The 27,570-nt window shown below is 39.3% G+C and overlaps 8 protein-coding genes across 8 annotated transcripts; 4 read left to right on the top strand and 4 right to left on the bottom strand.

The window, feature by feature from the left end:
• Positions 1-1,272: 1,272 nt before the first annotated feature.
• GCK72_004154 (uncharacterized protein) lies at positions 1,273-6,568 on the top strand (the record flags this gene model as incomplete). The annotated part of the gene is made up of 10 exons (XM_053724501.1): positions 1,273-1,333; positions 1,396-1,695; positions 1,742-2,147; positions 2,193-2,362; positions 3,000-3,282; positions 3,327-3,628; positions 4,724-4,825; positions 5,025-5,324; positions 5,376-6,240; positions 6,295-6,568. 10 exons carry the CDS (start codon positions 1,273-1,275, stop codon positions 6,566-6,568), a joined length of 3,063 nt encoding a protein of 1,020 aa, XP_053588695.1.
• On the bottom strand, positions 1,386-1,709 carry GCK72_004155 (uncharacterized protein; the record flags this gene model as incomplete). The annotated part of the gene is made up of 1 exon (XM_053724502.1): positions 1,386-1,709. The coding sequence occupies one exon, from the start codon at positions 1,707-1,709 to the stop codon at positions 1,386-1,388; it is 324 nt and encodes a 107-aa protein (XP_053588696.1).
• A 1,015-nt stretch (positions 6,569-7,583) lies between the features above and the next one.
• Positions 7,584-8,114, top strand: GCK72_004156 (uncharacterized protein; the record flags this gene model as incomplete). The annotated part of the gene is made up of 2 exons (XM_053724503.1): positions 7,584-7,654; positions 7,700-8,114. 2 exons carry the CDS (start codon positions 7,584-7,586, stop codon positions 8,112-8,114), a joined length of 486 nt encoding a protein of 161 aa, XP_053588697.1.
• A 131-nt stretch (positions 8,115-8,245) lies between these two features.
• Positions 8,246-8,680, top strand: GCK72_004157 (uncharacterized protein; the record flags this gene model as incomplete). Its single annotated transcript, XM_053724504.1, has 1 exon — positions 8,246-8,680. The coding sequence occupies one exon, from the start codon at positions 8,246-8,248 to the stop codon at positions 8,678-8,680; it is 435 nt and encodes a 144-aa protein (XP_053588698.1).
• Positions 8,681-9,732: 1,052 nt separating this feature from the next.
• GCK72_004158 (uncharacterized protein) lies at positions 9,733-11,253 on the bottom strand (the record flags this gene model as incomplete). Its single annotated transcript, XM_053724505.1, has 7 exons — positions 9,733-9,900; positions 9,956-10,306; positions 10,352-10,564; positions 10,607-10,671; positions 10,765-10,981; positions 11,033-11,134; positions 11,188-11,253. 7 exons carry the CDS (start codon positions 11,251-11,253, stop codon positions 9,733-9,735), a joined length of 1,182 nt encoding a protein of 393 aa, XP_053588699.1.
• A 1,212-nt stretch (positions 11,254-12,465) lies between these two features.
• Positions 12,466-13,957, bottom strand: GCK72_004159 (uncharacterized protein; the record flags this gene model as incomplete). The annotated part of the gene is made up of 7 exons (XM_053724506.1): positions 12,466-12,633; positions 12,680-13,012; positions 13,058-13,270; positions 13,321-13,416; positions 13,465-13,692; positions 13,742-13,843; positions 13,892-13,957. The coding sequence occupies 7 exons, from the start codon at positions 13,955-13,957 to the stop codon at positions 12,466-12,468; spliced, it is 1,206 nt and encodes a 401-aa protein (XP_053588700.1).
• A 3,221-nt stretch (positions 13,958-17,178) lies between these two features.
• On the bottom strand, positions 17,179-21,947 carry GCK72_004160 (uncharacterized protein; the record flags this gene model as incomplete). The annotated part of the gene is made up of 14 exons (XM_053724507.1): positions 17,179-17,346; positions 17,399-17,731; positions 17,776-17,988; positions 18,043-18,138; positions 18,187-18,414; positions 18,465-18,566; positions 18,611-18,676; positions 18,758-18,814; positions 18,858-18,950; positions 18,999-19,226; positions 19,275-19,442; positions 20,788-20,929; positions 20,976-21,098; positions 21,772-21,947. The coding sequence occupies 14 exons, from the start codon at positions 21,945-21,947 to the stop codon at positions 17,179-17,181; spliced, it is 2,193 nt and encodes a 730-aa protein (XP_053588701.1).
• Positions 21,948-22,785: 838 nt separating this feature from the next.
• Positions 22,786-27,523, top strand: GCK72_004161 (uncharacterized protein; the record flags this gene model as incomplete). The annotated part of the gene is made up of 10 exons (XM_053724508.1): positions 22,786-22,885; positions 23,480-23,731; positions 23,783-23,983; positions 24,027-24,665; positions 25,079-25,146; positions 25,384-25,510; positions 25,559-25,854; positions 26,769-27,135; positions 27,182-27,255; positions 27,299-27,523. The coding sequence occupies 10 exons, from the start codon at positions 22,786-22,788 to the stop codon at positions 27,521-27,523; spliced, it is 2,349 nt and encodes a 782-aa protein (XP_053588702.1).
• Positions 27,524-27,570: the final 47 nt, after the last annotated feature.

The following is a 27,570-nucleotide window of genomic DNA, read 5'->3' on the forward strand; positions in this document are numbered from 1 at the left end:
AAAGGTCACCTTATACACAAATATGTTTTCATAACATACACCACCTGCCCCGCTGCGGCCCAGGGACGAGGAAGGCGGGAAGCTAAACATAGGACGTCCTTGTAATTCAGCGATATTCAAAATATTCAACTTCCTCAGAGTGTTAGTACCCTGACGCCCAAAAATCTCAGATCTCTAATATCTAAATTCCCAGAGCCATATAGTCCTGCATATTGTCACTAAATATCCCAGGAGGGATGAGCAAACTACATATAGGAGGGGGGTAACCGCCTAATGAGAATACGTCTATTCTAATTGACTACGTGGATTGTTTGTTTGTTTTCCCATCAGGTCTCTTTTTATAGCAGTATCGATTTGGTAACCCGCAGTTGACGGAGGATGAGTATTAGAAATTTTTGCATTCATCTCCTAGTTATTTAGGTTATCAGTAGAGCGCGTTTCCTCCATAAGTACAGTATTTTGTATTCAATTCTCAACCTAGTCATGATAGGCGCTAAATATGATTTAAAGTTTTTAATTTCTGCATTAGGAATTGAAAAAAAAAACGGAAATAGAAAATGTTGGCGCCATAGTTTTTTTTTGAATTCCTGTTCTCCTCTCTCTCTCTCTCCTTTCTTCGTGTGTCGTAAGTCTTACATCATAAAAGTTGAAAAGATCACCGCCTTTATAATGAACCGCCGCGCGCCACTCTTAACTTTCTGTATGACACATTTTTGTCGGATTACTCAACTTTTGGGTAGGGAATTCGAAACATAGGATTTGAAGAGGGGGGTCATTGAAGATACGGCTTTCAAACAATCTATAAATTTGGTTATAGGTACTTTCGACTACGGGAAATCCATTTCTGCACTCAAAACTTGCTAAATGTCTCTGTGAGCAGAGTAATAAGCTCTCAAACTTTTCACATGGTCAAATCGGCGAATCCTTCTTTTTATCCATATGAAAAGTTTGAGAGCTCATAACTCCGCTTGCAGAGACATTTACCCGGTTCCAATTGTAGAAATGGGCCCCACGGTGTCGAAAGTTCCTAAGACCAAATTTATAGATAGTTTGAAAGCTACATCTCCAAAGACTTCCCTTGTAGGGGTACTGTAGTTTTATGAGGGTACTGTAAGTGGGAGGTTCTGCAACCGAACTATTTTTGAATCGTCTAAACTTATCGACTCCTTTTTTTCTTACCATAATAACTGCATACTAACGCGATATTAAAGTTTCCCTATAAGCATGGTTTTATTACAGGATAATTATCAATCGATACCAAAGTACCAAAATATGCAAATTCTGCCTCTCCACGTCCTTGTCTCAAAGTCTATTGCCAAGGGAATTATCGATGGTGAGTACTTTCAAAACTCCAAACGTGGAAGCCCAAGATCCTGACTTATATTCTATTTCCAGGAACTCTTCACCCCACCCGCTTCCCTTTCAATCCAAATTGCCACGTGCTCACTGAGCTCAACCGTCTCACCCTGCCCACCTACGAGCCTGAGATCTACACGAAGCTCCTCCACACCTTCAACTTCTCCACTGCTAACCACCAGGGTTTTTGGATCTGTCGAAACATGATTCAACTCTTTCAAAACCAAAATTTGACATCCCTGGCGTTGGGAAGGTTCAGCTGGTGTCAGGCTTATATGAGGAAACGCTCTCGTAGCAATTGCGCTGCAGTATTTGAAGACTTGGAGCATAAGGCTATGGGTAAGTTTGGACATTCTAGAAGATCCCCAGATAAAAAATTGTTCAGACCTCTCTAACCCCATCAACATCGTAGCCATTGTGGGGGACTGTCTGAATAATGACTCGCAGAAGGATCTCCTAAGCTTATCGATCGACACTGAGGTCCACGAGACCACTAAGATGTTCCTTCCCAATTGGATCGCGCCGCTCGCCGAAATGCTTCCGAAACTCCAATCCCTTAGCATCTCTGGTCGAGTTCTTGAGCAAAACGACTTCCAAGCTCTCTGCTCCGGATTTCCACACCTCCAGAAGCTGAACATCAGTGGGACTCGAATTAAAAATTTGTCTGGAATTTCTCACCTCCGAAATCTAGAGGTCTTGTCGATTGGTAATCTGAAACTCGGCTCGGCTCACGATTTGGTGAACATTTTCAACCTTCCGAACTTGAAAGTTTTGAGTTTGTCGTGTGAGGGGTAAGTTATACATAAAGCCTTCAATGTTGTGTCATGGCTTTTCAGGAGCTGTCGCGAGCCGTGTTGCCCTAGAGACCTACTATTCCAATTTTTGGAATGTGACAGGGTTATGCCGGAGCTGGTGTACTTGGATGTCTCCTTCAATGGATTGCCGACTCACTGGATGGGAAAAGTGATGAATAGATGTCCAAAGTTGGAGGTTTTGTCGGTTATTGGTGAGTAGATTTGGAGTTTTAGAGGGGATGCGGGGGGATTCAAAATCTGCTTTCAGGGACGTTTCAAAACCAGACATTCGGAAACCGTGAATTAACTTTATTAGCGAAAAAATGTCTTGAATATTATGGGATGAAAAATATACCAAAATGTAGATCTCGACGAGTTCTCTGTCCGTGACCTACTCCGTGCCGGATGGCTATTCGTTAATGTGCCGCGGGCCGGGCTAGAATGGCTTTTTTGGCCTATTTTCACGGCCATAAACAAATAGCCATCCGGCCCTTAGTAGGTCACGGACATAGAACTCGTCGAGATCTACATTTTGGTATATTTTTCATCCCATAATATTGAGTTTGACGCGAGTTACGAGCCGGCCCGTGTCGGCCCGTTTAGGCCCGGTTTGCAAGTATGTCTTTTTTTGCACAGTCAAAATGTGATGGTTTCAAAAAACTTGGTTTCGAAATTTCCCGTTTCAATGCGTCATATCTCGGCTCAATTTGACGCAATAAATATTCTGAAAACGGAGTTTTAGAATCCCCACGTCTTCAGTTTTTAAATCATAATAAGTTTAACTAAATTTGATATAACTGGGAAACTGCGGCGTCAATATTGTCCGAGTTCCAAAAGATGTTGATCTAGGTCCAATCACCGAGACGGACCTGACCAGTGCCATCGAGATAATCTCTAGCCACAACTTGCCATCTATCACCAAAGCTCTTCGCCACTACATGCTCCTCCACAACCGCCCAATGCTCATGGAGCTCTTCAAGATTTTGATGGAAGTTTTGGATAATGTAATGGATTTGACTGCTAAGAGAGAGCTCCAAGACTGCTCAGAAGTCCTCTGCGAAATCCACCAAAAGTATCAAGGGGACTACACGATACTAGATGAAAGTGCCCCAATTCTTGTGATGCTGATGATGTGAGATCTATTTTTTGGCCTCTTAAACATGATTTCATCTTCAGACACCACCAACTTCTCGAGCCTCCACACAAAATCGATATCCTTAATTGCCTATTCTACACCTGCAATTTCTTCCTCGACAACTCCTACTTCAACGCCTTCTATCCAAAATTCGAATCGATTTTTCAAGTTGTGGATAACCCGAGCATAACCAAAAACTTGGATTTCAACATCCAGAAATTCTATCTAGTTGCCTTCCGAGTCATTGGATTATCGATTGAGGAGGAGTCCTGGAAGGTTCCATGCATTGGATTCTTGCACAATATTCTGAATGCCGTGGAGACGACGGAGGCGGAAAGGCAAGGTATCGATTGGAGAACAGTTGTTGGGAGCCTCAGAAAATTCGGGAAGAGTAAGAGATGTTTGACAGCGTACAGGAACGCGGCGAGGCCAATGATGAGATTTGTGCAGAATAATTTTTTGTAATACGATTTATTGATTGAATAAATAATTACAAAATACAATTAACTATTTCTTGATCCAAGTGCCTTGCGTTTTCTACTAACAGTCTTCTTTGTCTGCTGTGCTGCTTAGAAAACTTTCAAATCTTTCTTATTGAATTCCAGACGCACCATCTCCTTCTCTTCCGCTGCTCTTTGAGCTCGGCTAGCCGGTTTTCAGCTTCATCCAACTGAATAAGTCATACAATAACTATAATTACCTTCTTCAACTGATACTCCCATCTCTTCTACGAATCCAGAAAGTCCTTATGCATATGAAGTGGTAACAGGAAGGTATCCGCCTGGAATCTGGCCGACTTTTTTGTCCGCCTTCAGTCCTTCTATGTATTTTCTGGCAAAATCAATAGGAAACAAGAGGGTACCCTCAGGCACTGGTGCTCCTTGGAAGGTGGTGGTAGGGGGGTTCATCGGGATAACTGACGCAGGGAGCTGACTAGATATAGTCCTCCAGAATTGCCAGGAGCATTTACGCAGGACGCAGTGCGTCCTAATATGGGCGGGCTATATACATAGTAGTCACAGTAACCTGCGAGCAGTCATCTCATTCTCATTCTTCCTTTAGGATTCCCGTATCTAGGATACGTAGTGGTTCCTTATTGTAAGAAATACTGTCCTTATCTTATTAATATTGATTTTTTGTTACTGGAGACTTTCCAGGAATCAATCAAGACGCAGTGCGGAGTCAGCGTTCAAACTGTAGAAGTCACAGTAATCTGTGAGCCCTTCTTGAAGTTACTGTACATATAAGAGCATAATGTAGACTTCCCACAAGCCAGGACGCAGGACGCCAACAAGTGTGCACTGCAGACTTTACAAGAATCAATACGCAACGTTCTTACTGTAGTAGTCACAGTAATCTGTGAGCAGTCTTTCCTTCTTCCTTGTCCCCCTTTCTCCTTTCCCTTCTCTACATAGATCCCCAATTCATTGTATTCCAGATCAAATCTCTACGTACTCACCGCCTAGTCAACCAGCCGAAATGGAAGTTCCAACTCTTCAAGTCATCGCTGCTGCTTCAGTTGCCAATGGATTAGCCGAAGGTATGTTAAGGGTTGTTAATGGGTGTGCGCTTAAAAAGTGGGTTACATTTCAAAAACAGTAGACACATACTTCACATGCAATCTCTCAGTAGCCTACAGTAGGACAGTCGCATACAATAAGATAGTCACGCATACAATAAGACCGACCAAAATCTATCAATTCCATGCCATTCCCGTACCATACTTACCTTATTTTCAGGGTCCATCCATCCAACCAACTTCCCACTCTCCGAGTCTTCTAGTTCAAAGATTTTGAAAGATCTCTTCAGACTAACCTTCACCAACTATTCCCCTGAACTCTACACTCGACTCTGCGCCATGATCAAAGTGTCCAAAGTAGATCACAAAGGATTCTGGCTGTGCGACAACTCGATCCGACTCTTCCGTGCCCAAAACCTGAGATCGCTGACGCTCGGCCGATTCGATTGGTTGGAGAGTCACATGGGACGGAACACTTATGGGGAGACGAAGTTTGAAGATCTTTATCATAAGGAGATGAGTAAGTAGAATCAAGATTTCGGCTTAACATATCAAACTTAATTATTTTCAGTCATGCAACGACCAACAAATATCGTGAAAGTGTTAGAGCACGTCTTGAATGACGATTCGCAGAAGGAATTGATGCTCCTCAACATCGATACGGAGGTTTATGAGACAAGAAGGATGTTCTGCCGGAAATGGGTTACACCGATCATCAATATGCTCCCTCAACTCCAATCATTGAGCATCTACAACAGGATTCTGACAGCGGAGGATTTCCAAAGTATTTGCACCGGCTTTCCAAATCTCCGAAGCCTCAACATCAGTGGCACTCGACTCAACAACCTGTCGGGAATCTCCCAACTTCAAGATCTGGAAGTACTCTCCATCGGGAATCTGAAATTCCAGTCGTCTATGGATCTTATTGATATCTTCAATCTACCAAAGCTGAAGGTGCTCAACATGTCCTGTGAAACGAGCTGTCGCCGGGAAAACTGCTGCAATCGTGTGCAATTACTACAATTCTTGGAGTGCAACCGTCTGATGCCTGAGCTGCTGTCCCTTGATGTCTCATTCAACATTTTGCCAAATCACTGGTTTTCAAAAGTTATGGAAAGATGTCCGAAGATCAAGCAGGTAGCCATTATCGGTGGAATTCCAGTATGGATCCAAGGAATCGAAGTTATCAGTGCACACAACTTAAAAGCTGTCAACCAGGCGTTGAAACACTATATGGCTACGGATAATCGACCCATGATCTTGGAACTACTCGATATGGCAACGGAGATTTTGGAGGATGCATTTGAAGACGAAATTCCATTGACTATAGAAGACTTACAATCGTGCAGCGAGATCGTCTGCAGAATCAATGATATCTACCAATCGGACTACCCGATACATCATAAGTCTGCCCCAACACTCTCTTTTCTCTTAAAGTAAGTTTCCCATCGGTAATAATTTAATTATAACTATATCTAATTAATTTTCAGAAACCGTTGCTCCAACAAAACCAAAATCCTTAATTGCCTCCATTATATCTGCAACTTCTTTTTGGACAACAATTACTTTGACAAGTTCTTCCCAAAATTCGAGTATATTTTTGAAGCAATTGGAGATCAACAATTACTGATGGATGCCACACTTCCAACAAGCTTCAAACAATTCTATCCAATTGCATTACGTGTCCTTGAATTAACAACTGGAGATGAGGACTGGAAGATGCCGTGCATTGCATTTATCGATAGGATAAGGCTACACTTGTAGGATGTCTTTGTGTGATAAACCCAATAAACTTTTTTTTAAATACAAAGTTTTTAGTTTTGTGGAATGATACATATTTCAGAAGATTTTCACAAATTCCAAAACCCCATTCTCGCTATACGACACTTCACATGTCACATGTAACATAATTTCTGACGAGATGAGTGTGAACAACAATTATCCTGCCAATTGTGACAAGGCACACACAGATTGAGAATAAGGATGACTAACCCCGCATCCTGTCTATTCTCGCAAAAGAGAGACGTTCACTGATGCAACGTAAGATATCCGTGGGAAAGACACACATAGTCCGTTGCCACATCATTAGTCAGAAAACCTTTCCTCCTTTCAATCCTATTAACATATCGTGCAAAGTCATTGCCCTTCAGCTATTGTCTTATTCAGTTTCCCGTCAAGCAGAACTGTTCTGTTTCAGCCAACACTTTTCAATGATATCCAACCAACGATTTCTTCTCTATCACCACTGGATAGCTTAGCGAGAACCAGGGTTGAGCGGAATTCGGCTTTCACTGTTTCGGATCTTCTTTCCGCCATTTCAAGATTTTTCACTCCTTTTGCCTAGAGGATCAACTTTAAAAATTTGTTTGTCTACTCGAAATTACGGATATTTTTCAAGGTTTTTTTGCAGCAAAGCTATCATTTTTTACCAAAAAACCAAATTTAACATAAAATAACTTTTTACAACAAAATAAGGGCAAAATCGTCTTCTAAAAGAGACATTTTATACCGGCTATGCCTGATGAATTGTTATTTGTCATTCATTCTCAAGTTTTCTCCATCTTTTTCATTTTTTTCTTATAATACTGGGGACTGCTCTACAACATGAGCAGATGGTGCGAGTGCTAATGAGAATAGACAGGTGAATGGATAATTATATGAGATGAGCCTCGTTGAGATTGTGTAATTAAGAGAGGAGTCCTAGTCCCTGCCATCTCCATTTTTCTCATTCCCTTTTTCCTTTTATTGCAACGTTTCCTTGATTCTTATTGATTTCAGAATGAATTCCAATCGACCTCTTTCCTATGACAGTTTCAAAAAAGTGTTGATCTACATGAACGCAAACTTGAGGTGAGAATCTTTTAAAAATTAATTATTCACAATAGTTATTTCTAGACTTCGCCTTGCCACACAGTGCCCTTCTATTCGTTCAGCGGAAAAAGCGGCTCCCCTGAAAATCAAATTCTTCCAACCAATAAGAAACTGTATGTTCATTGATGACACAATCTATCATTTCGGAGTTTATAAGAAATATCCGGAGGGTGAATGTCCTTCAAGAGTCCTCGTGGCAAACAACACGGACGGCTCATCGAGGGATGTTGATGAGTTTGGATTCGATTATTGGGGAGATGCAAATGCAGTGACAGAGGGAGACGTCGATGTAAGGAACCCTGAAGAACAAGAAGAAGAGTACCCGGAGAAACCTGATGGTTTTGTGGAGCAAGAAGAAAATAAGTTGAAAGATCTGCAAGCACGCCTTGCTGATTCAGGAATGGTCTCAAAGTCCCGTTTGAGTGTTTCCTTATGTTAACAGTTAAACATGAGCAGAAGGAAGAAAAACGAGTGGAATTTGTCTTGTACCGTAAGAAAATTCAAGAAGCTTATAAGTATTTGAGCTGCAAATTTTTCGGAAATCGTCTCCACCCTGTCACATTCAAGAAAATGAGTTTTGAACCAACGATTATTCGTTTTCCACCAGAATTGAAAATCAGAATTCGAGGATTATATACTTGCGCCGACATGAATGTTGTATTGGATGCAATGGAAGCATGTGCTGACCTGGCGAGTTATCCACTTGAAAAAATTGTTGGATTATACCCGAAAAAAGAGAAAAATTTCTATCACAAGCATATCAAAAGCGCGAAGTATTTAAAAATTTATGGATGCGGTGAGCAAGTGGATTGGGCTCAAGTGTATATCAACCTCGAGAACCAGAAAATTCACAACTGTCTATCTCATAGGGATATAACAACGACAGAGTGCAATGAACTCATCAAAAAATGGATTGTGGACGAGAAACCAGTGGGAACTTGCTTGAGCTTTTCCATCGATCACAAGTATCACTTGCCTAGCTACTACGAGAGGATTTATTGTTAAATTACGGGAAAGTTTACAGACGAGCTGACAGGAGACAGGTAACATTTCTAAATAGCTCAAGAACTACTGCATTATACTGTTTTTAGAAGATTAACTATTCCAACAAAGTTTGAAAACCAACTGAAAGTGGAACTGTTTGATAGCGAGGATGAATATGGATGGAAGTTTCAGCTAACAATCGTTTCACCAGAGCTGGAACCCCAGTGAACACATTTTTTCATGTTTTTGCTTATCTTTGTTTTTTCTGTTTGAATTAATAATTGGTTGTCACTAGTCAGAATAAAAATTTTTATTTGAACAGTGTCGAAGTTGAACCACAATCAATGTGATTTGAAGTTTACCATTCATCTCAACTCATAGCCTCGTGTCCGGAAGTTATTCAATTTATAATGAACTTTGAGATGGTACCTCTGACTATCAGAGGGACGATTTCAAAGTCCTTCCGGGATTATGGGTTGAAATGAATGAATTTTCAAAATGTTTACGGAAAACAACAGAAAAGAATAATATGAAGATTCAGCTTTTAATTTCAATAATTGATTAAAAACCGTTTTGAAGTTTGTGATCTTCTCCGGTACATTCGGTTAACTCCAAATCACATTGACTGTGAATCAACATCGAGACTGTTCAAATATAATTTTATTTATCTGATTATGAGAATCACAAGCAATTATTAATTCAAACAGAAAATATATTCATGTCGGCGCAAGTATATAATTCTTGAATTCTGATTCTCAAGTTTGGTGGAAAACGAATAATAGTTGGTTCAAAACTCATTTTGTTGAGAGTGACAAAGTGGATTCGATTTCCGAAAAATTTGGAGCTCAAATACTTGTAAGCTTCTTGAACTCCCTCACGGCAATACGCGGATATGTTCACCCAATACTCTTTTACAGTTTTTATCATCTGAAAGCAAAAAAACACAACTGACTTCACAAACAGTGAAAATGAGGATATTTCCTAAACAAACCCATACTCTCTTAACATAGGAATAGTTTATTCAAACAAAACAATCATTTTAAAATTGATAATCAGTACCAATAGAAAGTTGTTCATTCTGAATGTTCTACGTCGACGACAGATTTAACAACATATAGCTGATTATCAGGGTGGCGGTTGTTTCTCCTCAAGAAGTCTTTGAGTAGTTGAACTTTCACAGTTACAGAGATTTTGTCTGTCATCATCCTTTCATAGCAATCTTTTTGAAGGTTCTCGGCCAGCTGAAAATAACCACTGTTTAACCACAAGTTACTGAAGTAAATAAAAAAATCTCACCTTTATGATATCAATAGCCGAGTCTATTGGAATTCTGACCTTTCCCAAATAAACATCATAAAAGAAGATATTTGTTTGAACACCTTCTTTCCTTTCCTTCCAATTACTGAGTCCACGACTCCATTCTTTTTCGAAGTGATCATGTTCAAAGACAAACTTCGTAGTGACCTCCACATCATGTCCATCATCCACGACTTCAGTGGGTAGCGGAGGTGGGATTTTCATTATTTTGGAGGCAGTGCAGTACGCATGAATAAAATCCAGATGCTTAGTGCTAGAATCCTCTTGCTTTGTGTCTTCACTGCTAGGCATGTTGTTGATTTTTATCGAGTGCTGGTACCAACATCCCATCTGAATAAGAATATAACTATTTTTAATTCCCTATCAAAAACAAACCTCTGCAAGATACAAACTCCGAACCACACCATATATTGAGCTAACCAGTTGGGAGCATGTCGCTGTGGAGCCGTGATGCTTTTCATTGTAAGCCAAGTTGTCTGCCACGTCACGGACGCATAGGGAAAATCGGGCACATGCTTGTCCGTTGACTGTAATCTTTCTACTTGGAAACGCGTCATAGTAAATTGAAAAGGTGGGTTGGTTCCATGGCTGAAAATTAATATATAGGTTACAAGTGTATGTTACTATTACCGCTGGTCTGTCAGGCAACAGGAAATCGTTTCCACGTTCGGCGACTTGTTCGAGCTCAAAAACTTCTTCAGGACGGTTGACATAGCGTACCAGGATCAAGAAAAGATTTGATAAAAAGGATCTTAATTATTTTTCACAACTCACCGAGCCCATTTCACCTTTTGCGAATGTCCTTTCGAACATTCCATCTGTGTCGTTGAGCAGTCCTAGGTAAGGAGCCCACACTTTGCCCTTGTATTTCTCCCGCATCTCCACTGGAAGATCCTCCCCCGGACTAACCGCCCATGTGCGGGCGAACACTTGTGGGTTCCGGCGCCCTGCTGTGAAAAACTCGAAATTTCTATTCTGTCCTTGTTCTCTTCTCTGCTTGGGTGGCTGAAATTGGAAAGAATGTATTTAAATACATTTAAAAGGTTGTATACAGACCTGCACATGCATGAACTGATACCAAGTTGCAAGTTCCAAACGAATCCTTTCGTCATGAGTTATAAGACCACGTTTTAAAAGTCGGTCTCTTGTATCGAATACCTGAAATTTAAAAAAAAAGCTGTTCTAGAATTACAAAAAGAGAGAGTGCTTACCACGACATGAGTAGCAGTATGCTCCATTAAAAAGCCAGAAAGTTCACCAGGAGCGTCGATGTACATCTGGAAAACTAATAAGTTTCGAATGCAGAGGGTTGAGAAACAAAAGAAAAAAAAAAAGAGAGAGAGAGAGAGAGAGAGAGAGAGAGAAAGGTACACCGAGAGGAGCAACTATAGACAAAAAACTCTAGTGGCAGAAAAATGGCATCAGAGAAATAGACATTTCCTCAAGCTAACTTATATTTAAAAATCCCGTCATACTGAAAACGTCAAATCTGTCAAATCATGGATTTCATCTCTTGATCTTTTATATGATTCCTGATCAGTTTATGGTGTTGATCATTCATTTTTTTTCCCCAATTCCCATCCCCATAAAATCAAAAACATAAAATACCCCCGTTCCCATCGCCCATATGAGCACGTTCTTCTCTGACCACACTTTCTCCTCCCCTAAGGGTTTTGTACTTGAAATGAAGCCACATGTTACGCTTTAAAAAATGAACGTTGAAAAATCATTTTTCAAACCCCACTACCTCAAAAGGAGATATGAAAAAACGTGAAGTGTGCCAAGCCACGCACTGACGCGTTTCTCAATCAGTAAGTGGCAGAGAAGATTAGAGGATTAGTGGAATGACATGCAGTGATACAACAAAACACCGAAAATTAACAAAATACTGTTTTTTCTAATTCTGCGTCTCTATCGAAGTTGTGAAAAGAAGCAGGGTGCTAATAGTAACAATCAATGAAATTTGAGAGAAGGGGGCGTCGTGTGCATGGGGTGTATAAATGTCACGACTAACTGTCCAGACAGTTAGAGAGAGGGAAAAGAAGCAAAGGTCAAATGAGTGGACTATGAAGAGGGAGAGGTACTTCTGACGAGAGGTTAGAGAAAGAGAGAGTGACCTTGAGGATGTGTGTCTGACAGACATATAGTCACTCTGATCAGAGAATTGTTTCCATCAATGATGTAGAGTCTACATGTGCATTTCTGAACACCTTCAGGCTATGTGTCTACCCGACTTGAAGACACTCAGATGGGTGGAGGGACTGATACCTCCGCCACTTGCACGTTTGTCTCTGGCGTCGATACCCGTTATGCCCTTTTGACTTACTTGGACTTGGCAGCCATCAAGAATACCTAGAGCTCTATCTTAATAACCCCACCATGTGTATCCGAAAATCAGAAAATCGACGGGATTTAATAAGAATAGTTTATTTTAATAAGAATAGTTTACATTATCAAAAAATCATTAGAGCCAAAAAAATAAATTATTTTCACTCCACATACTCTACGTCCACTATCGATTGAACAACATAGAGCTCGTTGTCCGGATGCTTCATGCACATCTCCACGAAGTTTTTCAGTTGGCGAACCTTGACAATTACGCTGATCGGGTCCGTCTTCATTCTTTCATAACAATCCATTCGCAGGTTCTCCACGAGCTGAAAATAACCAGTTTGAGTTACTGAGGTAAATAAAAAGTCTCACCTTTATGATAACAATAACCAAGTCACTGGGAATTCTCACTTTTCCCAAGTAGACATTATAAAAGAAAACATTAGTTTGTACTCCTTCCATCCTTTCCTCCCAATCACTGAGTCCACGACTCCATTCTTTTTCGAAGTGATCATGTTCAAAGACGAACTTCGTAGTGACCTCCACATCATGTCCATCATCCACGACTTCAGTGGGTAGCGGTGCTTCGATTGGCACAACGTCAGACGCTGTGAACTTTGTGTAAAGTGTAGAACCCGGATTCTCAATGAGCAGCTTCCTGCTACGCTGGGCACTTCTTATTGCGTGCTGGTACCAGCATCCCATCTGAATAAGAATTTCACTTTTTTAAAGCTTCTAATCATGACAAACCTCTACACGATAGAGACTCCGAATCACTCCATATGGTGAGCTGACCAATAGGGAACATGTCTTGGTGGAGCCATGTCTTTTCTCATCGTAGACCACGTTGTCTACCACGTCCCGGACGCAAAGGGCGAATCGCGCACATGCGCTATTGTGAACTTTAATTTCACGACTTGGAAACTCATCGTAATACATAGAGACGGTGGGATGGTTCCATGGCTGAAAATTAGTATAAAGGTAACAAGAGCTTAGTTTTGTTTTATTATTACCGCTGGTCGGTCAGGCGCCCAGAAATCGTATTCAACGTTGTCGACGTGATCGAGCTCAAATACTTCATCAGGGCGGTTGACATAGAGTACCCGGATCTGGAAAAAGTTTGGTACAAATAATCTTAATTATGATTAAAAACTTACCGAGCCCCTTCCACCTTTTCCGAATCTCCTTTCGAACATTCCATCTGTGTCGTTGAGCAGTCCTAGGTAAGGAGCCCACACTTTTCCTTTGTACTTCTCACGGACCTCCACTGGAAGATCCTCCCCCGGACTAACCGCCCATGACCGGGCGAACACTCTTCGGTTTGGACGCCCTGCTGCAAAACACTGGAAATGTGCTGTGTTCGGTAGTTCGACTCTTTTGGGCGGCTGAAATTAGATAAAATGAACTAAAATAAATTAAAAAGGTTATACAAACTTTGAAATGGTAGAAGTGATAACGAGCTGCAAGTTCCAAAGGTAAACTTGTGTCGTGAGTAATTAGACCTCGTTTTAAAAGTCGGTCTTTTGAATTGAATACCTGAAAAAAAGATTTTCTAGTTTTAGAAAAACAAAAAAGAGTGCTTACCATAACGTGAGTATTGTTATACTCCATTAGGTAACCAGTAAGTCTATCAGGAGTGTCGATGTACATCTGGAAAAGTAATAATTAATAAGTTTAAAAAAAACAATGGCAAAGGGCAAATCAAAATTGAGAAAGGAAGTAAAAGCATAGAGGAACAAAAATTAATGAGACACACTGTTATGCAAGCATACTGTACCGCCCAAAAGGTTATTAACTTTGGCTGTTTTCAGTTGAAAATGACCAACTTTGAGAGTGTGTCATGGTAATATTGATTGTTCCAAAAAATAGATTTTCAATGAACTATACAGAACAAAGGTAGAGCCTCATTTTTGTAGTTGATAACTTTTTTGTACGGACACTCCCTAGCAAGTTACATATCGACAAAGTAATTTCTCCCTCAAATCGACCCATTTCAGTGCAAAATAGTGCGATTTGATGTCGTCTTAAAATGACCATAACTCTCTAGGGAGTGCTCGTACAAAAAAGTTGTCAACTACAAAAATGAAGATCTACCTTTGTTCTGTATAGTTCATTAAAAATCTACTTGGTGTGACAATCAGAATTACTATGACACACTCTCAAAGTGGGTCAATTTCTACTGAAAACAGCCAAAGTTGATAACCTTTTGGGCGGTACTGTATATGAAACCGATAGGTGCTAGGAGGGTGTAAAGGGTAGAGGATAAAGAGGAAGGGAGAGAAAGTGAAGGAGAATGACGTTAATACAGTGGTAAGAGTTTAAAAAAAGACAAGAACCTCTCAAGATAGAAACAGTTATTTTACTTTATTTTACTTTTTTTCAAATTATTCAAATAATCAAACAAATAATTTGTCCAGCCTTGGTTTGGAATAAAGTTAATATGGAAATGATAATTCCCATAGTTGTCAAGGCCCGGCCCTGGCAAATTGGCGCGAAAGTCAAATATTCAAATTTTTTGAATTTTTTTTGCGTAAAAGTTAAATTTTTGACTACCATTCAGAATTAGAAGAAATTCTGAAAAAAAGTCAAAAATGGTCACATTTTCGATGAAAATTTGGAAAAAAGGGTCTTTTTTTTGAAGCCGGGCCTTGACAACTATGTATAAAGCCGATTGGTGCTAGGAGGGTGTAAGGAGTGGAGGATAAAGAGGAGGGGAGAGAAAGTGAAGGAGAGTGACGTTAATACAGTGGTAAGAATAAAAAAAAGACAAGAACAGTCATTGGAATTATCATTTCCTTATTAAAGGGGGACTGCGGTGTTCCAAAAATTAACATTTTTTGATATGGATCGACTCAGAATTTTGTAGAAAAGAGAAAAGTCTCTTGGAGCCAGGTCCGAAAATTCCTCTAAAACGAGTTATGAGGCCTCAAAGTGTCAAAAAAGGGACCTCTCGCCGTGAAGATTTGCCTTATATTTCAAAGTTAAATTCTCTTCCTGTGAACATGAAAACATTTTGAAATATAAGGCAAATCTTCACAGCGAGAGGTCTCTGTTTTGACACTTTGAGGCCTCATAACTCGTTTCAGACGAATTTTCGACCTGACTCCAAGAGACTTTTCTTTTTTCTACAAAATTCTGAATCGTTCCATATCAAAATCTCGATTTTTGGAATGCAGTCCCCCTTTAACTTGGTTCAAAACCAGGACTGGGCAAATTATTTGTTTGATTATTTGAAGCATTTGAAATTTGGGGTAAAAGTCAAATAAATTGCTTCAAGCAAATTATTTGACCAAACATTTTTCAAATAATTTGAAACCTTATGACAAATTTATGATAAAGAAAGTCGTTCATGGCGGAAAATTTTGCAAAAATAGTTTTTTTTTTTTTTTTGGATTTCTACGTATTTTAAAATTGATTTACTGTTTTTTTGTTCTTTTTACTGCTCTTGGTGACAATAAAAGTTTTTTTTCACTTTTTAGGCCGCATCAAAAGTGAACCTCGGATTTTTTCGCGGTTTTTCAACTTCTATCTACGTTTTTTTCTTTGTTTTATGATATTTTCACTGTCTATTTCTAAAATAGTTGGAGAAAATTTCACTAATTGCAAAAATTGCATGTTTTTAGCGCAAAAATTAAATATTCTATAAGAACAACTCACATTTCATCAAAATGATATCTTCTAGAATTAGCGACCGACGGGAGACGAAATAGAGGAAAAGATTAGAAATCAAAAGCTCATAGGTAACAAGGGCAGATGGTGCAGAGAAGCGAAAAGGGCGGAGGGTATAAGATAATGAGAAGGGGATTATTTTTGTTTTCCGGAAAGGGGAAGCTTATGAATCTGGGAGAGAGGGGGACACCTGGCTGTCACTAATAAGGGGTATAAACGGTGTAGGTCTTAGAAGATTTTAGGTAATTACAGATTTGGAGATTTTAGGATTGCTAAGTTAGATGATATCAGCTTGAAAAATTTGTTTCGTCTACTCGAATTTACTAGTATTTTTGAGGTTTTTCGCAGTAGCGCAATCCGTTTTTACCGAATAAAAACGAAATTTAACTAAAATATAACCATTTTTAGGAGCTTTTTACAACAAAATGAGGCTAAACATTGGTACAAAGGGGCTTTATCCCTAAAACACCGCTAAAGGTCGAAAATGTGAAAAATGAATAAGCGGATGCAATTAAGAGAGAGGAATAGAGCGGCAACGACTTGTGATAGAAGGAACGGCAATAATTAGGTGAGGATAGAATGAAAAGAGAAGAAATATAAAGAAAGATTGAAAAAATGTTAAGGTTTAGTGAATTATTGGGCAAAATTACTGGTTCTATTTAGCTTATGTTTTGTGAGAAAACCTGAATAGCTATGATAGAAAATTTTTGCAAAAATGTTTGGCCCATGTTCAAGCAAATTCTTAATAATTATTCGTTTGTTTTCGATTTGTGTTTGTCTCAGACTTGTCAAGGGCTGGGCTTTTTTTTTCAAAACTTCCGCCCTCCCGTGAGGCCTTTTTGAAGGGATTTTTTTTTCAATTTTTTTCAATTTTTTTCCAAATTTGATTAAGATGAACTCTGAATTTTCTCATATAATAATATGAGTGTCTTTTTGTCAATTTTTCCGCATGAAAAAATAAAAATTGAAAAAAAAACTGAAAATGTTTCTCAAAAATCCAAAATCCCTGACAAGACGGGCCTGACGGGCCGGCCCGTCATTTGACAAATATTTTTTTGTTAAATTTTTGTTGTTTTGATTGTTAAAAGAGATTTCGGAAATATGCTTCAATAAAAATAGTTTACATATTCGACAATTTCATAAAACATCATAAATACACATTCTCCACAACGAAAAACATCAGAACCAATTTGTTATTCCCGTCAATCCACGTACTCCACATCGACCACCGTTTTAACCACATAGAGCTCGTTGTCTGGATGCTTCATGCACATCTCCAAGAAGTTTTTGAGGAGTCGAACCTTGACAATTACATTGATCGGGTCCGTCTTCATTCTTTCATAACAATCCTTTCGCAGGTTCTCCACAAGCTGAAAATGAGCTTTTTAAGGTATGGAAGTAGATTTAAATAAAAAGTCTGACCTTAATGATATGAATAGCCGAGTAGTGTGAAATTCTGACTTTTTCCAAGTAGACATTATAAAAGAACACCTTGGGTGGGACACCTTCCATTCTTTCCTTCCAATCACTGAGTCCACGACTCCATTCTTTTTCGAAGTGATCATGTTCAAAGACAAACTTCGTGGTGACCTCCACATCTTTCCCACCATCAACCACTTCAGTGGGTAGCGGAGGTTGGATTTTCATTATTTTGGAAGCAGTAAAGTTCATATGAACATTATAATTCGGATTCTCATCTGGGTCGTTACTGCGACGTGTGCGTTTTCGAATTGAGTGCTGGTACCAACATCCCATCTGAATAATAATATAATTATTTCAACTCCCTATTCAAGACAAACCTCTGCAACATACAGACTCCGAATCACTCCATATCGTGAGCTGACCAATAGGGAACATGTCGCTGTGGAGCCATCTGTGCTCCCATCGTAGGCCAAGTTGTCTGCCACTTCACGGACGCAAAGGGCGAATCTGGCACAATCGCCATTGCTAGCTAAAGTATCTCGACTTGGAAACTCATCGTAATACATAGAGACATTGGGTTGGTTCCATGGCTGAAAATTAGTATATATGTAGGTAACATGAGCTTAGTTCTGAATTATTATTACCGCTGGTCGGTCAGGCGCCCAGTAATCGTATTCAACGTTGTCGACGTGGTCGAGCTCAAATACTTCATCAGGGCGGTTGACATAGAGTACCCGGATCTGGAAAAAGTTCGGTACAAATAATCTTAATTCTGATTAACAACTTACCGAACCCCTTCCACCTTTTCCGAATCTCCTTTCGAACATTCCATTTTTGTCGTTGATCAGTCCAAGGTAAGGAGCCCACACTTTTCCTTTGTACTTCTCACGGACCTCCACTGGAAGATTCTCCCCCGGACTAACAGCCCATGAGCGTGCGTACACTGTTGGGTTTGGGCGCCCTGCTGCGAAAAACTGGAAACGTGCATTGTACGGTAGTTCCCTTCTGTTGGGCGGCTGAAATTAGAGGAATCAAACTAAAATAAATGTTAAAAGATTACACAAACCTTAAGATGGTCGAAATAATAACGAGCTGCAAGTTCCAGACGAATCGTCGGGTCATGAGTAATAAGACCGCGTTTTAAAAGTCGGTCTTTTGTACTGAATACCTGAAAAAAGATTTTCTAGTTCTAGAAAAGAAAAAGAGCACTACCATGGCGTGAGTGGCATTATACTCCATTAAAAAGCCAGAAAGATGTCCTGGAGCGTCGATGTACATCTGGAAAACTAATAAGTTTCAAATGAAAAGGAATGAGAAAAAAAAAGAAAGTAAGAAAAAAAGAGAGATTGAAAAACTTACATTGCGACCTGATGGGATGATTGTTTCCATTTCTGTACCACTCGATTTGCTCCAAGGCTGAAACACTTTTTGTTGTTGAAATTACTTTATCATTCCTTACCGCTGGTTTTTCAAAAACAAAATCGTATTTCCTGTCATTGACGTGATCAATCTCAAAAACTTCATTCTCTCGATTTACGTAACGGACAAAGATCTGAAATGCAACTTTAACTGAAATATGCTCCTGAGTTTTGTATCTTACCGTTCCATATCCTCCTTTTCCGAATTTCTTCTCGAACATTCCATTTGGATCGTTAAGAAGTCCTAGCCACGGGGACCACACCTTTCCCTTATACTCATCTCGAGTCTCTAGTGGCACGTCATCTCCAGGAGCCACCGCCCATGTCCGCGCACACATTTGCCCCTGATTGCGGCGGCTAGACCAGAACTCAATATTTGTGTCAGACGCTCTTTGACATGTCTCGGGAGTCTGAAATTCAGTTAAAAAGAAAAAAAAACTAATTGAAAAAGTGCTCACCTTTCCATGATTGAATGAGTAGAACTTTCCAAGTGTCAATTGAATATCCCCATCATAGGAGATACGGCCTCGCTTCAATCGATGTTGTTCCGTGTCGAATACCACGAATTGAGTACGATTGTACTCGAGTAGGTAGCCGGAGATTGTGACAGAATTGTCGAAGCTCATCTGAAAATAGTTGGGATAGCAGATGAATTGAGATGGGATCAGGGAGAAAAACAGATTGGATTATGAGGGAGGAAAGGACTGAATAGAATGACTGGCCTCGCATTAATGGGGAGAGAGAGAGAGAGGAGGATAGCCGGCGAATTTTCCCGCCTCAATAATTATTATGATCTCAAAAAACTTTTGATCTAAAATTCTGGTGGGACCGCTTGTTTTTAACGTGAAGCACGTTTTGAGCTTTTATGGATAAAAAAAAAGTTTTCACCGAAAATCCAAAACGACCATCTGATAGGAAATGCTGTTTGCTTCATTTTGAACTATCATATGTTAATTTTGGTAGTCTGAAAATGCCGGCAGGGCTCAGAATGTGTTTTCAGAGCAAAAGCCGAACTATTCCTAAATTTTCAGTGCTCAGTAATCTAGTTTTATCAAGGGAAACTATAAATTTGCGATTTTTTAAATGAAAACCCTGATTTTTGTCCAAACCATAAAAAGAGCCCGATAAAATCATTGCGACGACATAAATGTTTCATTTTGTGCTCAAATGATAGGTATTCAGCCACTCAATAGAGCCTGTTGTAACAGAAATTGAGAAAAATTGGAAACAAAAGCACAACAGAATTTTCAGTGCAAAAAATAATTTTATCATTTGTGTAATTTGCAAATGCGCCCTAATGAGAAAAGTCCTGAAAAATTACATTTGAAACTAGCGAGAGTAGGACGAGGTTTTTACAGTGGTCAGAGGGGAATTATCATTTCCTTACTAACTCCGGCGTTGAGACTTGTCTCTTTGGAGAACCTTTAGAAATATAGAACTATTCCAGTTCTTTTCAAATTTAACTTTATTCTCTCCCTTCACAGTGAAAATTCAAGTTTGATCACGACCAGTTTGAAAATCCGTGGAGTCGTGGAATCACCGATTGGAATGAGAGAATGGAAGGAGAAAAGATATCAACAAGAGATCTGAGTTGATTAGAAAATGAAGAAATGTTAAAGTTAACCACATCGACCACAGAATGAACTTGGAAAAGCGCGGCGGCTCATAAGCAACATTACTAATTTTGGAACACAAGTAATCTGTTTAATCAGAAAACAAAAAACAATTTACAATGAATAAACATACAAAAACCACACGCGACGCAACCGCTACGCGCACAAGCAATCGGGCAGAAAATAAAAGATTGAAAAGTATTCATTCAAGTTTTTTCTTTATTGCATCTATATTTATATCAATATCCAGAATCCCTCTTAGTAGTTCTTCCAGCCGCTGAATGCGTATGCGTAACGGGCTCCACCATTTCCGTCGTCTGAAAATTTTTCCTTTTTTTCAAATTTTAATTTCTCTAACCTTATTCTTCTTCTCCAAACACAACATCCTCTGAACCACTGTTCGATACTGAGTGGATAAGAAGAAACAGATGAAACAATGAAATATTGAGTTGAATGTCAACAGTATTTTTGCCACGTATTCCAGCATGATTCCTAGTTGGCTGAAATTATAAATTTCGTTCCCAAAGGTTATGGGAAGTGTCTTACAATAACTTAGAACTCGAAATCGGGTCGTCACGGTTGCCAAGAATAAAAAGTGTGGAGTATAGGAGTTCGGAGATGAAGAAAGAGACAGCCATCATGATAACTAGAAATGAGGTGTTGTCGGATCTAAATAGGTTTGTGGATTACTGTAGGCGTGTTCTATATGGCTGGAAAGCTGATGTTACGAGGATTTGGAATCTGTTTTTAAAACTTTGACACGATCAAAATGAACCGAGATACTAACGAGTTTGTCAATGTCCGCGATCAGAAGGATGGGAACAGCAGGGCGCGCGGTTGACTGGTTAAGGGCGCTTAGATGGGAAGCGCTTATATTTTAAATAAAGTGTTGCATACTGCTGGAAAGCGGAAATCCCGAGGATTCTGAATCTGAGTTCAGATTTTTCCTAGCGTCAAAATGAACCGAAATACGAGCGAGTTTGTGAATATTCTCGGTCAGAGGGAGTGGGACTACGGGGCGCGTGGTTGACTTGTTGTGGGTGCTTAGATGGGTGCCTAGACGAGGAGTGTCTATATTTTAAATGAAATGTTGCATATTGTTAAATAGCTGAAGTCACAAGAATTTTGAATCTGCATTCAAAATTTTCCTAGCGTCAAAATAAAACGAGATACGAGCATAAAACGATTTAAGGCCTCAACTCTTCTGACTAAACACCCCCCCCCCCCATGTACCTCCGTTAGTTTCAAAGATATTCAAAATCTAAAAACGTACCAAAAATCCCGATTATTTGAGCTTTCCAGTCATACTAATCCCATCTTAAAAACATTTATAAAAACTCACTTCCCAGCCGCCAAAGTCTTCCGTTTCCTCCGTACCATATGCAAGGCGATCAGTAATGTGAGGGTCACCAAAAGATAGCAAATAGTTAGCAGGATAACAACGCATCCCTCCAAAAATATATGCATTGTTTCATTGTTAAGAATGTCTTCAAATGCGTAGCAGGCTCTGGAATTCATATAAAAATTTGTAAATGCACGAGCCGCCGCCACTCACTCCTCATCCTTTTCCGGTTTATAAATCTCAAAATTTTTATAATAATCCAGATACCAAAAGATACATATAAGGAATGTACCACTTATGATAATTAGGCCAGTCCGTACCTTCATAAGGGTCCCCACTATTCCACTCATCGGAAAAATAACAGACACCGTTCGGATACAAGCCATGAACAGTGCTAAAACCGCTGCAGACAGCTTTCCAAACTTTTGTATAGCCGCGGATAAAACTTCTATGAAAGTCATCCACCACTGCTTTCTAGTCCCACAAATCTTCCTCATACCAAAGCTATTTCCAAAATATCTTTCTGTTATGCTAGCAGAGCACATTAAGATATCAGATACACAAATTCCAGTCATAATTATAAACACAACATTTGATCTCATCTCTTTCCTGGTTAAAATCAAAAAATGTATCAGATTGAGTACCAAACCAATAACCGACATAACAAGATCAACAGAATTCGTTATATCCATAGTTTTACCCTCTGTTTCGTCGTCAAATAAATATTGGTCCTTATATTGCCAACCTTCTTCCGGTCCCCCCTCATAGAAATAGTAATCGGTGGGGTCCCGGCCATGCCAGCGTTTGGTGGTCGATAGCGGGATAAGGGTGGTAGTGGAGAAGACGTACATGGTAAATAGAGTGAAATAAGAAAAATTCGAGGGAGAAAACAACTATAATTGCAGGGTTGCTGAGAGACTTTGAAATTTCAATAAATTTTAAATTGCTATGTTGTAGGAGCCCAAAATTCTTGTCAATAAACTTTCATTTTCAAACTTTCACATGATTTCATATATGATGAAGCTCTCGATTCTTCTATTCATTATCACTATTTCATATTGCTCAGCAAGTTTCTTAGGGGATTTGAAAAAGATAATTAAGTATCATCAGTGTGGTGAGTGTTTTGTTTTATTAAATCATGACATTTAGACACTAAACCTGTCAAAATGCCATTGTTTCGAAATGTATCGGTTTCGAAACGTCCGGTTTCAAAACGTCGCTACCTAGAAAGTTAAACTCTGAAGATTCTGAATTAGTTTTCAAGTTTTTGGTAACTTTGGAATTAGCCGTATTATAGACATTTTAACTGAATGCATCGTTAGGTAAACACAATGAGGCCCTGTAAACTCTATGGAAGAAATTTCCCGTGGAAAATGGGCGGAGTCTGTTTTGCAACATCGCCGCACAGTTTATTCCGAGACGTTAGCTAGTTCTCATGAAATGCGTATGCTTTTCATAATTTTGCTGGAATCTTAGAATAATTATAGCAAAATTTCTTTGCCTGACAGGGTTGCAAAACAGGCTCCGCCCATTTTCCACGAAAAATGTTAATGCAACTGTGCTCTACAGGATCTTACATCCGATGTTTTGCGCTAGGAAGCGCTGCGGCTGCGTCGCGTGCGTCACTATAGCAGTAATTCCTTGAGCAGACAGGTGCATATTCACATTGTGATTCCAACACCATTTTCCTCCAGTGTCCACCTTCCAGACCCTCTCTGCACCTTCAACCACTCCTCAATCTCTTCAAAAACCATCCCATTCTTCCCGAAATGTGGAGAAGTGTGTGGACTACTCATATTCGATGAGAACACGGATGTATCTGAAGCTCAGTTAAAAGATGTATTCAAAACTATGTATAAACTGAATGGCGGTGTTCGAGTGGAGAATTCCCACTTGACAAATCTCTCGTTTTTTACAATTGGTGTAGAGGAGAAGTATTTCCAGTTTGATTGTTTGACATGTAAGTGTGCTCCAACTCTGAAAATCCACTGTCACCCCTAGGACCTTCCAGATGGCCTAACCATACAAAACAACTCAAAGCTAACCGATGTTACTATCCTATGGAAATTCCAGTATTGGCTAGACCATGACCATCGGGAATGTAAGATGGAAATTAAGGATAACATTATGTTGGATGCTGGGAAGCTATGCTACTACGGTTATTTTTATATTTCTATTAATATGAAAGTCACAGGGAACCTTAAGGATTGTGGTATGTAGGACAGAGAGGATACTGTAACTTTTTTAGTTTTTAGGATGTCGTGGTGGTAACTTTACTACTGTAGCTGGCTGCGATCTTATCCTATCTGGTCTAAAACTAATCAATATCTCCGACACCTCGCCGCTATCCAACATCACCCAAATCCGAGGAAACCTCCTAATTCAACATACCAATTTCCAGAATTTATCGTTTTTCAAAAATCTGGAAACGCTGAAAATTAGCACACCGGGACTCCACGAGACTATAGCCATAGATATAAAAGATAACCCACAAATGACAAGATTTGGAATCCCGTTATTGAAGGAGTTCCCAAACATCTGGCAAGGCTATCTATTCATGAATCTGGAGAACTTACACCCGGATTTCTGTCTAACAATAGAAGAAATGACACTGTTTCTAAAATCTGAGGTGTTATTTGTGAATCTCCACGCTAAGTATTGTGCCAACCCAGGAAATATTAACGGAGCCAAGTTATGCAAGTTCTCTACTATGAAAGCCCTAGAGAAGCACTGTAATTATATTGTTGGTGACGTGAAAATAGAATCCGGTGATGAGAAGCATGTGGAGAAGCTGAGTGACGTCACAGTGATATTGGGGACGTTGGAGATAACGAATACGACTTTGAAGGATTTGGATTTTCTGGCAGGGTTGAGTTATATGGCATCAATGAGTGGTAAGTCGTAATAAAGCTAATTGGTCCTGCAAATCGGTTCAAAATTAACGTTATGAGCTGAAAAATATACCAAAATGTAGATCTCGGCGAATTCTATGTTCCTGACATAATTTAAACCGAATTGAAGATCAGGGTTAAGCGGAATCCCGCCTTCCGCCTGCCGCTTTCCACCTAAAAATTTTTAGTTCCGTCTTCTGCCTTCCGCCGGAAAATTTGGAGGAAGGTGGAAGGCGGAAAACGGAACTTCGCTCAACCTTGTGCTTAATGTACATTAACAAGTTGTAACCCGAGTATGTCAGGGACACAGAACTTATCGAGATCTACATTTCGGTATATTTTTCGTTATATAGAATTGAGTTTGAAATTTCCGGCTCCGCCCCTTAACTAACTAACCAAAAATACTAATCTTTCAGAATCCGCACCTATCATACAACTAATTTCCAATAAGAACTTGAAGACTGCATATCTTCCGTCAATGAAGGTGAATTAAAGCTGAAATCGAGAGGATTCAGAATCTGTTTTTAAAACTTGGCTAGTGTCCAAATGAAGCGAGATACGAACGATTTTGCCAATGTCCGCGGTCAGAGGGAGGGGACCAACTTGTCGCGGTTGCTGAGACGTGAAACGCTAATATTTGACCACTGTGGGAATTAAGTAACAAGGCTTACTTTGACACTAGCCAGAATCTGACAACAAATTCCTGATCCTTCCTATTCAGAACATCATTACGAAGACGGAAAACTACGCGATCATCCACAACAACCACCCATCTCTTATTTACGAAGGCTTTGAGTTGTACCACTCAATTTATACCTCTTCTCCAGAATATTTTGGCGGGCGACTAGGTACTGTAACTTACTTTTCTCACCCCATCAAAAATGTTTTTCTTACAGGTTGCCCGAGTGATAAGATAAGTTCTCTTGGCTGGAAGATCTATGAGACATGTACCGTACTCAGTCGTGGGCTTAATTTAGTTAATGTCACGGTTCCCCCGGAGGACATCAATAGTTTGAACAATATTAAAACTATAATTGGACAAATTGAAATCGCTTATACCGATTTGGAAGACTTGTCATTTTTGGAGAATGTGAAGAATATTGAAGTTATGGATTATCTAAATTACGGGGATATTATGATCAATATTCATCATAACCCGAATATGAAGCGTCTTGGATTGAGGTCTTTGAAAGTAGGTTAAATAATTCTAGCTTGCTTAAAACGGAATATTATGAGCTGAAAAATATACCAAAATGTAGATCTCGGCGAGTTCTACGTCGCTGACAAAACCCAGCTAAAAAATAATTAATAGTTCGCGAGCCAGACCAATGTTTGGAAAAAAATTGTAATGTATGCACTTGAGTAGTCAACAATTCAAAGATCAGTACAACAAGCAATTAGTCTCTGATACTTTGTCTAGTTTTTTGATGATTCAAATAACGACACATGATGTAAGAATTTTTCCAATCTTCCAGCAGAACGTGATGTTATCAGTAAAGTGCAATATCTCAACAGCGTAACGGTGGTTTCGTATGTCACAGCAGCGCACGGCCTCTTACCTTCCGCATCCACATTTGTATATTTTTCAGCTCATACAGTACCGGACAAAAAGGTATCAATTTTGGCTGTTTTCAGTGGAAAATGACCAACTTTGAGAGTGTATTTCGGTGTTACCTGATTGTTCGACAAACTGTAGTTTATATGTGTTGGACAGAGCAAAAATAGTACATCATTTTTGTGGTTGACCGTTTTTTTGTATGAACACTACCATGAAAGTTACAGGTAAAGAAAGCCATTACTCCCGGAAATCGACTATTTTCAATGCAAATTAGCGAAACTTTGGAGATTTTGACTTTGACAACCTATAACTTTCATGGTAGTGTCCCTACAAAACAATGGTCAACTAAAAAAATGATGTGCTATTTTTGCTCTATTCAGCCCGTACAAAATTGAGTTTATCGGACAATCAGGTGACACCAAAGTACACTGTCAAAGTTGGTCATTTTTAACTGAAAACGGCCAAAATTGATAGCATTTTGTCCGGTACTGTAACATCAAGTTTGAAGCAAATTTAGTCTTATCATTATTGTAGCGCATTCGTTTCAGAAACTCTTCTCCATCGTAACCTTCACCATTAACCTCGAAAAGTTACACCCGGATTTCTGCCTTACAATTCAAGAGATGATAGTGTTCCTAGATTTTCAAGTGGATTTTTTGAATATTGACGCGAGAATTTGTAATATGGATTCCGAAACTAAAAACTCGAAAGCAGTGTGTCTATTCAAGGATATGCTCAGTTTGGAGCCCAAATGCAACTATATTATTGGGGACTTGGTGATAAGTCAAGGAGATGAAGATTATACGGAACAATTGAAAAGTGTCGCAATTATTTTCGGGTCTTTGGCTATTCAAGATACGGATCTAGACAATTTAGAGTTTCTAGAGAGGCTAAGGAAAATTGCCAACTTTAATGGTATGTATGTCAGATGTGATGTCCAGTTTGTAGTTTATAGTTTCAGAGTCAATTCCTATTATAAAAATAGTCAATAACAAAGATCTGAAGAATCTACATCTTAATTTTCCTATTGTTCAAGTAAGTTTTGCTAGAGCGGAATTACTTACTACTAGATTTCCAGGGCACCATCTCTAAAGGCTTCCCAAGAGCTATAATAGAAGGGGATGATACTTTTGAGACCACTAAAGACTGCATGATTTTTCAATATAATACCAAGACTAATGTGACGTATAACGGAGGGAGTTGTAGTAAGATTCATGGTTTCATTTTGCATTCTGAAGTGCTGAATTTTCAGGAGACATCAATGGAATCTCCAATGTTGATCATAGTCCCCTTGGTAAACTAATTTTTTTTCTGAGTTTGTCTATATTAGACATTTTTTACTAGAGAAAA

The sequence above is a fragment of the Caenorhabditis remanei genome, chromosome II (assembly GCF_010183535.1).
Source record: "Caenorhabditis remanei strain PX506 chromosome II, whole genome shotgun sequence".
In the NCBI taxonomy this organism is placed as follows: Eukaryota; Metazoa; Nematoda; class Chromadorea; order Rhabditida; family Rhabditidae; genus Caenorhabditis; species Caenorhabditis remanei.